At 33.3% G+C, this 13,683-nt stretch overlaps 1 protein-coding gene across 1 annotated transcript in view; it reads left to right on the top strand.

Moving 5' to 3' along the window:
• The window catches only part of LOC137631270 (mucin-6-like), a 111,040-nt gene that overhangs the window by 34,027 nt on the left and 63,330 nt on the right, over nucleotides 1-13,683 (top strand). The window contains exons 6-10 of the mRNA XM_068363051.1: nucleotides 4,230-4,391; nucleotides 4,602-4,768; nucleotides 6,799-6,928; nucleotides 7,871-8,046; nucleotides 8,989-9,084. Of these exons, the coding sequence (XP_068219152.1) occupies nucleotides 4,230-4,391; nucleotides 4,602-4,768; nucleotides 6,799-6,928; nucleotides 7,871-8,046; nucleotides 8,989-9,084 (731 nt within the window). The remainder of the gene's footprint in view (nucleotides 1-4,229; nucleotides 4,392-4,601; nucleotides 4,769-6,798; nucleotides 6,929-7,870; nucleotides 8,047-8,988; nucleotides 9,085-13,683) is intronic.

Genomic DNA, 13,683 nt, shown 5'->3' on the forward strand with positions numbered 1-13,683 from the left:
GTCCCTCCTTCCCAACATTGTAGATGCCTCTATACCCACAAATTCATCTGTGATATATGCTGTACCACAGTATATCCAGCTATTTGCAAATATCTAATGTTCCTTAGTGTTGTGCCTTATAGGCAAATAAGCTTTGGTTTACAGCTCACCAAAACTTAATGTATGTCTTCAGTGTGGATTATTGTTAGACTATTGCCTGTAATTTTATCATTCAATTTCCAAATAGTCTTATATTTGTTTACACTGTGACAGAACTGGTTGTTTGGGAATAGTTGCATATATCCTTTACATTGTTCCAGTCCTGTTGATATGTAACTAAAACTCTTTTTGGTGTACCACCGTCCAAGCCATTTGAATGTAAAATACTTAGCTTTTGAAAATAATAGAAATTGTTTTATAGGTTTTATAGATATTTGCATGATAGTATTGTTCTGCGTTAAGTATTGCCAGATGTTTCCCTAATGTCTCTTTTAATGTATTCAAAATGTTTTGTTCTTTGATCATTTTATGTCTTATGAGGTTCAGTAACTTGTAATGGCAATCTACAGTATATGTCAGTGCCCCAAGTAAACTGGTAAATGTAACCCATAAAACATTTTATCAATTTTTTGAAAATAATGTTTAACTTGATATTTTTTTTTTCAATTTCTTAAAAATAATGTTCAACTTAATTAGTTATATCAAATTTATCAGAATAATTTCCAACTTTGTAGGTTGATTAAATTTGTCAAAATAATGTTCAAAATAATTAATAGATGAAGAAAATATAATATAACTCATGACGAAAATAGAATATAACTTCAGTTCAGAATCTTTGAGTAACAGTATAGCACAATAGGTAAATAGTTATATCCAGGAGAAAATCTTCCTTATCAGAAGTTCCGTTTATATAGAATGCGAAGAAAAATTCACCATTGCTATATCAAATAGATGTGTTAGTTATATTCTACACTAAATACTCTGTTTCAGAATTAAATGACATTTATTGTTGTGGATTTGAGGGATTTAGTTAGTGTGGATTTGCTACAAGAAATTAATGCTGAAAAGTATGGTAGTTTGTATTGTAATTAAATTTATTGTTTGTTGTTTCAAACTGAAGGTGAACTGTGAAATCAAGAAAGGAATTTGATAGAAATGCTTCTGAACTTATTAGAAAATTAAGTTTTGTAATGAAAGGATGTTCACATCGAAATAAGAATATTTCTATCGTAGTAGTCTCTTTCGATTTTGCTGTAGAACAAGTAAATATAGAAAGGCTAATATTGAGTAAAATAGGATCATTTTATAAATTTCTACATTAAATGAATGATAGTCGTTACAAGAAGCAATGTGTTCGAAATTTATAAGTATAGAAACTATTATGCTAAAGCATATGTGAAAAAATCCTAATGCAAAAAGTGAGCCTTCAAGCAGCTTTGAATGAGTAGTTGATGAAGGTGTTAGACAGTGCTCACACTGAATAGGTTGCAGAAATTTAATTAGTAGTGACATTTTATAGGACTTTTTCCCATTTACGATAAAAAATTAAAATCATTATTTGTTCATACACAAATACAAACCCTTGTCCTTTAATAAGAATATGTTTTCAGCTTGGCTGGAACTCGGCTGTTAAAATTTTTGACGAGCTGTCGATAGATACTGGTGGGCGGTGGGAAAACTCTGTTCTCCAAAATAGCCACTTTGTTTTTAGACGCTGGATAGTACAGATGTATCCTGGCACTGTCAACTGGCTGTTTTACTTTTTTCTTGAAATTTTAGGAAGATGAAAGGTATTGCCATTTTCCCACTGACTAGCTGACTGACACTTTCTGTGTAGCCTGCCAATAAGAACTTTTTTTTCCTGTAGATTCCTACTCTATTGTGTCCTAGTGTCTACGATGTCATAGTAACCGAGGAGTGAAACGTTGTACACTGTTAATATAAGGAGAGCTTCAAGTTATTCCTTCACTTCTGCTGCACCATCAGCGGATGCACGCATTCATTTGACTTATAGCATACTACCAGTCAGAAGAAAAAATGGTTACACCCTTCTTTTCCCTCTGTTTTTAAGTTTTAGTACTTTAAGACTGATCAGTCAGAGTTACATATACGTGACTCTTACCATTTTTTCTCCCCTAGGGAGAGAAAGTGTTGCCCAATGCTTTTACTTTGCAAGTTTTGCAAATGGTTTGATAAAGCACTCAGTAGCAGTATTGGCCAATAATGCTTCCATCCATGCCCAAATTTACAAACCTCTCCATCAGGTGCACTCTTAAGAGTAGAAAACGTGATGCAGCTGCGCAGTGTTCTTTCAGCCAAGAGCAATATTTGAGAAATACGCTTAATTGAGAGTCCCGTTGTAGGGTTTCTGGCTATCCCAACATCATTGCAGGGCAGAAAGGCTTAATTTCTTACCATCACTTGACCTGTTCACCATGCAGCATGATAAAAAACTCTCAAGATTCTCCAAGTCACACTTTGTCGGCAAAGTTCAAAGACGCCTTCCAACTTCTCAGGGAGTCTTAAATGCCTACACCTTTCTGCCCCTTTTTCTCTGTCTCTTTGATTCCTCAATAGTGGATGGAATTCATTGATATTCGAAAGGACCCTGATTGCTCCCTAGCCACTTATCTAGTAGTACCCATATTAGCTGTTTATCTCTATTCCTTCATCCGTCAAGCTCCTCAATTTTCACAGTAATGATACCACTCAGTCTCTGATCCAAGTGTTCAACTTGGATTCAGACCCCAACTCTTCAAGAGAATCGACTAGACGCTTGAGAAGCTGGGTCACAGTCTTTATCTTAAGGGCTAAAGCTGCATGGAGCTTTTCCACGAGCCCTTACGGCTCCTAATTTGACCTGCTCGCACTTGGGTTATCCTGGCGAAGCGAGTTGGAAAATGACATATATATTCCTGGGTCACTAGCCATTCTGAAGGATAAAAGAAGATATCCTTCCCCTTGGTTCAGCAGTTCATGGCAAAGACTTTGAATCTTCCATGAACTCGGTCCTTCCATTCCTCCCTACAAAGGTGACTAGTGGGGCAAGAATGAATAATTTCCTGTTCTTGATGAGAGACACTACAACTCTTCCTTTAGTACAGAAGGAATGAGAAATCCTGAAATTCTTTTCTATTCTGGTTTCATGGAAACAATCGGATACATGATCCTATTAACGATGAGGGTTTATATCCATGAAGGAATAAATCAAAAATTTTAATAGTAATTTATATTTTTCTTATACAAACCTGAGTCCTGTAAGTTTTGCTTCCCACTTCAACTACCTCAGAATCCCTAATTGAAGGTCTGAGTGGCTACTCATTGTACTGTTTTAGGGGCGGGACTTCTTCACTTCCTGTCAGTAACTACTGACACCTCATTATAAATTTCAACATCTAAGTTATAGTCAAGCTGAAAACGTAGTGCTATTAAAGGACTCAGATTTGTATAGTTAGGAAAAATACAAATTACTTTTAAAATTTGTGATTGTGTTATTGATTGTTGTATGCTCCGTATGTTACAAGAGATGAAATTATGTTCACCATATCTTTTTGAACATTTATAAGTACAGTAATATCCAAGTCTCATTTAAGTTAGATTTTTAAATGTCTTAGTAATTACTCATCAAAACGCATCACTGGTTGATTTTAGTTTAAATAAGACTGTTAAATTTTGGGAATGATTCAAGTAATGTATTTCTTTTCTCAGAAATAACTTTAATGTTAATGATTAAATTCATCTTATGAAGTAATTTTCTATGAGTCTTATCATCCATTGAAATATAGCAAAAAAAGTACATGTCAGACATTTATGTTTTGTTAATGCTATACTAATGTTACTTACAAATAAAAGCTATAATCAGTCTTTGGTATTGAAAAGTATTCAAATCTCAATGAAACCCATGAATCTTACTTCACAGATATCTCATTTTTTTTAATAAGGTTGTTCACTGAAATATTGTGCAATTTTGTTAGAGATTTATTCATATATTTCTCCATCCATGAAAAGAAACATGTAATGGGAACAACATTGATTATTATAGATAGCGATTAAAAATTTATTAGAATTTGTTCTATGAAAATAGTTGTAGTTTTTAACTACTCATATTGCATTTTAGTAGAAGTAATGTATCTGTTTTAAGATTTAGAAAAAAGTGGAATGTCTAGCAAGTGTTTTAGCGTTTTGAGAATAATAATTAAGTTTTTTTATTTACCATTGATTTTAAGATACCAAATGTTGTTCCTCAGCAGGCCCTCCATCTGTTCATTCTCCTCATCTCGTACATAGTGGCGGCAAAGTAACGATAGCTACATCGGGTACTCTACAACCTGTAGTTAGAGCACCATCTTTAGAGTCTTTATCTAGTCATGATCAACACACACGTACTATTATTTCACCTCATCCAAGAGAAGGTGAGTATTGTTTAATATACTTGCGAATATTACCTGCTGCAAATTATACCTCATAGGTTTGCAAAATCTTCCTGTTCTTGGGTATTTGAAAATAATTTCAAATGTTGTTGTACTGTTTTTAGCTATACAATATTAAAGAGTACAAGTGGCTATTATGCGTCAGGTTCTTATCTTAGAAACTCTGTATAGTTAATGATTCTTATTTTCTAGCAGTTCTGCCGCCTATGTCGCTAAGTAATACTGTCATGGCAACACCGAGCTATTACCATGAAACAGCTCCTCCATCACCTACTAAATATCACGAAAATGGTCATGATACGTTTTCAGATTTTGTTACCCTTGTTTGTCAGGAAGCACAAAATACGCAGCATGCCCAGGTAAAGTCGTATTATTTTTGTAGAGTTTAAGCATCTTAGCTTAACTTCCGTTTAGTATCTCATCAAATTACACAAAATAAGGTTTTTTAGTACAAAGTAACAGAACCATTATTTAAAATAAGCCAAATTTGTAAATTTTCATGAATCCTAGACACTTCATTCCCTAATCTAAAAAGATAGTCTGTTGGTCAATGGGTATTGCCAATCAATTATTATGTTTACAGTTTCTGCACTTTTTATTGCCAATAAATGTTGATGTTTACAGTTTCTGCACTTTTTCTGCATTAAGGTTATAGATACAAGAAATAAACATTGTTGGGAGGCCGGAACATAATTGTCAGTGAATGATTTGTATTTTAAAAAAGTTTATTTCTTTTAATGCTCATTTGTTAGACATAAAAATCTACCATTTTCATTAAAACAATAATTTAGGAATGAGGATTTATATGTTGAAGAAATCCTCGAATTAGCCAATTGCAGATTGTGGCTTTCAGGTAATAAAAAACTGGAAGCCATAACTGTAGAGTAATAACCCTGTGATTTTAAGACATTTAAATACTAGGACTGGGGCTTAGTAGAGAACCTTACTCATGAAATGAAGTGTTTGCTCATTCTTTACAGTTCATGACTTTTAGGATGTTATTTGCAAAAGAGAGAGTGGAGTTAACAAAGAGACAAAGATTTACAATTTGGAATTGGAAGTATGCCATCAGTGTTATGGTATGGAAGGACCTGGAAGGTAGAATCTGGATGAAGTGTGATATGGTATGGAAGAACTTGGAAGGCAGAATGGGGATCAAGTGTGAGCTGTTCCCTTTTGATGTCGTGAGATCTGACATAACACTAATACAGAGCTATGGGAGTACAGTATGGGAAGAAAATATGATAGTGTGAAATTGTATTTCTGTATACTGTTCACCCTTCTCTATTGACCCCATGCTTGGAAAGAGTAAGGAAATGAATACCATGTTGAGTTTCCAGTGGAAGTCTGTAAAAAGGTCAGACTTTCTGAAGCTTCAGTTGACCCTGTTCTAGTTCTGATATAAGTCTCCTGATTGGAGGAAAAGATCACTTCAGGATGATTCTATCATCTGAAGGGCCCTTAATTCCTCTTATGTAAGAATGTAGTCCTTAACAGGCATGTCTGCAAAGTAGCTTGAAAGATCTGTGCCTCATATCAAAGCCAAGTCAACTCTTAAGTGATAAAGTAAGACTATCTAGAAAAATCACTCGCTGACAAAACAAATATGTGCAATAAAGAAAAAGTAAAAATGGCAAATATTTTGTCATTCATGTTTTTAAAATGTTAGAAAAAAAATATTTCCAAGGTGCCTTGATTGAAAGAGACATTTACTGAAAAGAGGAAAAAAATAATGGAAGAGGAAATTATTTAAAACTAATATCTGCTAAGTATAAGAATTTGAAGAGTTGCCAGTGCCTAGGATTCAGAGAAAACTACAAATTAGGGCTAATATAGATGTAAATGATGTGTTTGTAAGGTAAACAATTGCTATAATGGTTTTCATTTAAATCCCCCAATCAGGACAGTTGTAGTCTATCATAGTTTGTATTTTTATTACCTGTAGATTATTGTCCCTTGTAAAATATTAGTTGTAATTTTTGCCATCATCATTGAAAGTACATATAATATTATTATGCTATTTCCCTGTATTATAAACCAAATTGTCCTGTGTAAAGAGATTTGAAATGAGATTTTTTTTATGCAGATATAAATACCTGAAAAATCCTTGCTTATTTAAGATATACCAATTCCATTTTTATTATCTGCTCCATGAATCTAAGACTTATTTATTCCTTTGCCATCTATGTAGTTTTGAGTAGTGGTCATGTATCTACTTATTCTTTCATTCACTGAAATTTTAAAAATTAGACTAAAATACACGAAACCCAACTGTCTTTGCATTTTTGTTGCCTGAACTTAATATAATGAATATTTGATCAATAGTTTGGTCACATTTACTTCATAGTGGAGTTTAAATATTAATTGTTCACAGTATTATCATCTACAGCAAGGGTCTCCTCCCGGCATCAGCAGAAGTCCCACAAAGCTCCAAGGTGGTTATTACACTACTGGCTCCATGCTACCTCCCCCTCCACCACCTCCAATGGCTCGGCCTGTTGCTATTATAAGGTCTACAGGTATAGTAACCATATATTTTTTTCCTCTCTCTCTCTCTCTCTCTTTTTGTGTATGTGTGTGCAGTAAAACTATTAGGTTATAAAACCATTTTGATTACCAAGCGAATTTCCATTACTTACTTTGATCATAATAGCAGTAATGATAGTAAAAAAATAGTAATGATAATTAGTCTGATTATAATTATTGTTATCATTGTTAAGAATAATTTTAAAGGTTATGCAAATGTACATTTATGCTTGAAAATACCAAAATTTATTTAGATAACAATGGTTAAGAATTCCTTATCTGAAATTCCTCAGACCGAAGTGTTCCAAATTTGAATTTTTTGTATTTCGTAATATCCTTATAATGACAGGTTCACATATCTTTCGTCATTCTGTGAAAATTGCTTACATTTTACTTTCATGTATTTACATAATCTAATATTGATTTTAGGAAGTGTAGGCCTGCACTGTGCTGTGATTTGGTCAACTACAGTCACTTATGCCTCATGTTAATTCACTTAATTTTTAGTAATCTTTGACTCTCTTTTTGTTAAGAAATAGTAGGAAGAATATGTTACATTTTTCACATTATTTATATTTTTTTAAAAAATATTTAGTATATTTTTTTAAGAGAAGCAATAAAAATGTATTATTGTTTTATCAACGATAATATGGGGATGCTTATAAGTGTATGTATAATATATCTTTTTTTTTTTATATTTTTTTGCATGTACTCATTTATTGCATTTTGATTTTGAGTTTTTGAATCAATTAACAACTAAAAAAGTTAGGAATACATTTGATTGTGATCATTTTAGAAATGATAATCTATGATTAACGTAATTCAAGATCAGGGATTAAGTTTTTTTATGAAATTGCTAGGTTTCATTTTTTCTTTTGAAATAGCAGAAGTGAATGAAAGGTCTCTATTAATGGCATTTTGTTCCCATTATTCAGCTGACTTAACACACAGTGGCAGCGTATCTCCAAGTCCTGTATCTCCTCCTCACTCTGTCGCTGGTGGTAGTGGTGGCAATGGTGAAGCCATACTCCCTGACGTTTCTCCACCAGACAGGAGAGATGATGGATTAAATTCTCCTCCTCCAGCTACTTCTGCACCTCCTGTTTCACAGGTACCCTGCTTATGAAAACAGGCCTTTGTAACAGTTTTCTCCTTATTTGTGTTTTGTGGGTTGTACTTGCTTGTGATGTATGTTTTGCTTGATTATAAAATCATTGGAAGTAAGATTTCGTTTTCTAATTAAGTGTATTCATAGGGAACCATGATGGGAACTGATATGTATACAGTTTATAAGTTGATTATGAAGGAAATGGCAGTGCTTTTTACACTAAAGATGAGAAACAATTTGTTTACAATTTTGTACCCTGCAATATATTTGTAGTCTTATTATTTAATAATTAAGAGGACAGTAAAGTGCCTTTACTTTTTTCATAATAATGTTTTTGTTACAGCTTGAAATTGAGAATAAAAGTGTTCTGCAGTCTTCAATTCAAATGTTAAGGGAACTACTTTAAAAAGAAAATAAAAATTCAGTGTTGTATTGTTTATATTATAAAGAGGCCATGGAATTTAAACATGATTTATATCAAAGATGTTAGAAGTATTCTCTTTCTCACATTCATTTAGAATAGAAAGGATTTTACTTTATTGTGCTGCCACTGTTGCCTATAAGAAAAGGTCTTGACATTGTTTTCAAATTATATAATCACTCATTATCTATAAATTTTTTTAAAGTATATTATTTTAAATATTCAAGTCTGTCCCTATGAATTAATCTGATTTTTTAACTAAACAAATCTGAATGCATTTATTGAGAGATGTCTTGACTTAGTTAGATTTGCAGTGTGCCTTTGGTTTTTATTTTATGGACTGTTCACTAGTTATCTGCTTTAGGACTTGAAAACCACAGTTCATTATTGTTATTTTGGTCTCAGACATATTCAATTAGCAATCTCAGAGAGATCTTAAAATATAAGTTGAATAACAAGTGGATGGTCATCATTTGATGTTTGTGTGTGACGCTAGCTTTGGAAGTGTGCATATGTATCAACAGGATGGTCCGCTGAAGTTAGCCATTACAAGCCGTTCTGATACCCACTCTCATCCTTCTCATCATCATCATCATCATCACAGCCATCAGCATGGTCAGGTGGGTGTATTTTGTTTGCTTGTGTTTTTATGTCTTTTTTGCTTGGATTTATTTTTATTTTTTAGTGTTTTGCTGTTCTATGAGTACAGAATTATAGTTGGTTGTAGACTAGTACTGTATATTAACAAAGAATTTTTAATAATCTCATGAAAAAGTATTGAAATATCTTCGTATGTACCAAAGTATAGTAATAATTCTCTATATGTAAAATGGAACGACATATTTTTACTGAAATGATACTTTTCACCCACTGTACATTAAACCCTTTATAAAGGCTTTCATTATCAGAATACTATGTTTATTCTGTTTTCAACTTATTTTACTCTTTGCTACCTGTGCTAGTTTATTTCACCAGAGAATATTGTCCCATGCCTTACTTAATTAATTTCATTGTAAGATGAAGTTTATTCCGATTTACTCACAAGTTGAAGTGTCACAAGCTATTTTATATTGTATGTACAGTAGTTTGATATTATTAATATTCAAAGAACTTTCTAGTTTTTACCAAGAATATAATACCCCCAAATAGCTCTTCGTTACAGCTCATTAAAGTTTTATTTAAATATTTTGTTCATTTTGATTGTCTTCTAGGACGCTTTCTTTTTATTATTGGAAGGCTGGGACTCTTATGAACAGCAATTTTTTTTCATTCTTAATTTGGTACATTGAAAAAACTATGTTGTATATTCAAAGTAGATGTCCTTAAAGAAATCAGCATGGTTTATACAAATACTGCATTGACAAGGGTTTAAAATTGATCACTGTTCTTTAATATTCAGAAAATCAGAAATAGGTCTGTGGCAGTATTGCTTTAGTTTTCAAAATATTTTTGAAATCATGCAGTATGGAAATACTTTCCATTGTGCCTGATATTTTTTTCACGGTGTACTGTGGAGTGATTTTGTTGTTTTGGATTGAGATGTAAGTTTTCTCATGTAAATATTTGGTTCTAATTTGAGGTTTACATGGTTTAATGGAAAAGATTAATAAAGTTTTGTATACATATTTAGCTGGGTTCATTAAGAGTGTTGCAGTGCACAAAGAATAATTATTTTTTTAGGAAATCAGCCATAAATGCACTATTGTTAGTTAGGTAATTTATTGTGGCATTCATTTACAGTAATTAAATTAAAGTTTGAGGTTGGTATGATTTCTTTATGGAGAGTTTTATATTCTTAGATAAGGGTGTATTATAGTTTATATGAATTGCCCTGGAAAAAATGTAATAGATAGTTAGATTAGAAGAAAAATATTTAGAATAAAAGTTTTCAAAGGCTCAAATTTATGACCATTCTCTATATCTGCTGTTTAAGAGCTAAGGTAAGGTACCTGTGAGGTAAAGTAAGTTGTAATTGATGTTTTATCTTTTTGTAGTACAATACGTTATTTATTTTTATATTGATTTTCATGTGCCATGTTTAAATAAAAACCTGATGCGTAACGTTGATTTTGCTGAAAAGGGCAGCATCCTGATCTGACCAGTCCTGTAACAGGGATTACACATTCTTTACTAAAGGAACTGGAACAAGATGAGCAAAACGCTGCTCTGTTGTTGAGTGATGTCACAAACATATCCTATCTATGTTTGGTCTTCCTTACCAATTCCAAATTTGTGAACATATAATGGATGCAGAGTTCGTTAATTTGGAATATACTTGTGTAAAAGAATCTATTTCCTTTTCAACCAAACCTCTTAAGACGTTCATCCTGAAATGATCCGAGGTATAAGGGTTATTCCCCTCAAATTTGTCCAGTTTAATATCCACTATCTGAGATGGGAATTCTGACCTTGGTACCCCTTTCCGAATATAAGCCAGTTCTGTTGTGTTGCCTGAAAACTCAGCCTTGCATTAGTGACTCCTGAGCCTGACCTTGAATACAGCTAAAATTTCAAGGCAATAGATATGAAGTGTTGATTGTCCTCGAGCACTACCCTGATAGATGGACATAATCTAAGAGTTCTTTCAAGTGAAGCCTTTGTGAAGAGAGATGTCTGGAACCCTCTCTTCTAAGAACACTCCCTAGGATAACTGATGAGGATAATTTCACTAACTTGGTTGAATTTGTTTTGCATTACAGGAATAAAAATACCATGCATGCAGATTGGATATTCCAGATCCAATTCTAATGGATATATGGGAAAATTGTGGTTATTGCCATTCCCAATCTTTAAAGTTAGAATCAAAAGAGTCCTTTATAAATTGACTAGGATTCTCAACCTTTCCAGCAACTTGAGTAGCCACGTTAGTTGAACCTGAAAGAAAATTCCTTCCAACGAGGCATTCAGAAATATTGTAGCCAGTTGTCTAGGTACAAAAGAACCCTGATTTCCAGAAATCACATCCATTTGTGAGATGCAAGTCTTCATCTTGGTGAAGATTAGGGGGATTTGTCCTGAGACAAAATCCCAGGCACGTGAAATGGTTAACCTTTGAACTGATCACAAACTGAAGGATATTCCTAGAATTTGATGAATAGAAATGTGAGGGTACAAATCTGTCTTTTTCCCTACTACCCTCAGGACTGTCAAAGATGTTTCCTTCGAAAATTTGGCAAGAACTGTAAAGCTGTTTAAAATTGAAACTTCTGAAACTAGTTTCCTACCTTCCTGTGCTTTAAGGACTAGTAAAAGTTTGTTGTAACAACTACTATAGAGTTGGATCCAAGCCATTTTTTTATCACATTTTTCCCTTTGAGTCTTGTAATCTCTACTTTCAAAATACTGTATGGACCTTTGTAAATTGGTAAGATAACTTAGTAAAGGTATCAGTTCCTACGATAAAGGAGGATTAAAGAATAGAGGGGTGCAATAGACTTCTTTGCAGGCTTTTCCATTCTCGATAGAATTGGGATACCCCTCCTATTCTTTCATAATGGCTCCGACTACGTGACTGATTGTCAGTTGGTATCCATTTTCCTTGTAAACTTTGATTTATGTCTTGCCCTCTTGGCATATTGGAACTTCCATGTTATTAGTGTTCCCATTGCTAACATCAGCAGCCTTTCACCAATAACAAATAAAGTAGTTAAGACATTTGATAATAAGTTTAGTCGGTTAATTGTTTTATAGATCACAGATTGGTTTTGATGGAGAAATTTTTTAAAACTACACAGTAACACAATGAAAAACTTTTCTTTAGACTTGAAATAATAATATATTGACACTATATAAAGATGAGGTTGTGGAGTATAGGTTATCTCAGAAGATCATCAAGAGGGAACTTGAATAATTAATATCAAACTTTACCTCCAATAACTCATTTGGATACCTTCCAGAAATAAGTTTTCTTAATGATTAGATAACTCATCAGTCTTGACTCCTCCACATCCTCATTTGTATCACCCAGGCTTAGTAAAAACTCTAGAAAGGTGAAAGCAGACTTTCCCTTTTGTTTATTTATAATGTTAACCTTTGCATTTGCATCAGGAAAGGGACTCATTTCAGCAGTAAAGGTACTAACACCTATGTTAATGCCGCTAAGGGAAATTCGAGGTGTGTTAGTGGCTGAGCTTATGTTACACTGATCTCTCTTCATAAGAAACATGATTCAGCCATTCAACTTTCTCTGAATCTTAAAAAGCTGGATCTAAATATGGTATTTAACAGGAACCATGTGATATTCATGTCATTAACATAAGTATAAAGTGGTTGATCATGAGCACCTACTTCAGCGAGCGGATGGATATCGGGATCCAGACTTCCAGCTTAGTCTTCTATTAAATAATAGAAGGGCAAGGGTTATCTTAGTTTTCATTCCTTAGTTATGTCATCCAAGGGTGAAAAACGAAAGCATGTCAATCTTAATTGCTTGTTTTGATGTTCTGTATACAATTTGGTATGATTTGCTTGATTTTATGGTTCAGGAAACATTTTCAATATAGCAGACAGCCCTTTCCCTTTATTACTTCATTACTGCAAGATTCGAATGTACTAAGAAACCCCCAAAAGCTTGTTAATAGCTAGAGGCACTGTTGTCCTCCTCATTATAAACAAATATCCTAGTATTGATTTTCCCAAGAACTAAATGTTAATTTCCTTTTTTGCCCCATGATAAGCTACCATCTGAACACCCCCTCTTCATATGATACTTCCTTGAGTAACTCTCAGGAATTACTGAGAAATCTAGTTGAGGATCTTTCTTATCACTAGTAACATAAGTCACAAACTCCACCCAACCGCAAGGGGTAGGCATCAATATTTTCCAAATGAAGGCAACAAAAAGACTGGAAAGGCAAAGAGGCTGCAGTATACCCAAGCCAATGTTATTGCCATTAATTGCCAGATTATCTCAGTACTGTTCGAGAGGTTTAAACCTATTTAAATGAAAGGAAACCAGGCTTCAATAGACAAGCAACATGAGCAATGGGAGAGTTTCATAAGTATATTGTAAATGGGGAAAAAAATTGTCTCAAGACCTAAAAACACCAGGGGAGAATAGCAAGCCTAGAAAAATAGCAATGTATAATATATATGTTGAGTTCAGAATAGATGATGTGCAATATAGGAGTGATACTAAAATTGATTTTGTCTGATATTCTGAGGAGGTTGCATAAAGGTGATGGCTGAGCTCATCAGGTTTTGGTTTTCAGAGACATTAT

This window comes from Palaemon carinicauda, chromosome 39, assembly GCF_036898095.1.
Source record: "Palaemon carinicauda isolate YSFRI2023 chromosome 39, ASM3689809v2, whole genome shotgun sequence".
Lineage (NCBI taxonomy): Eukaryota > Metazoa > Arthropoda > Malacostraca > Decapoda > Palaemonidae > Palaemon > Palaemon carinicauda.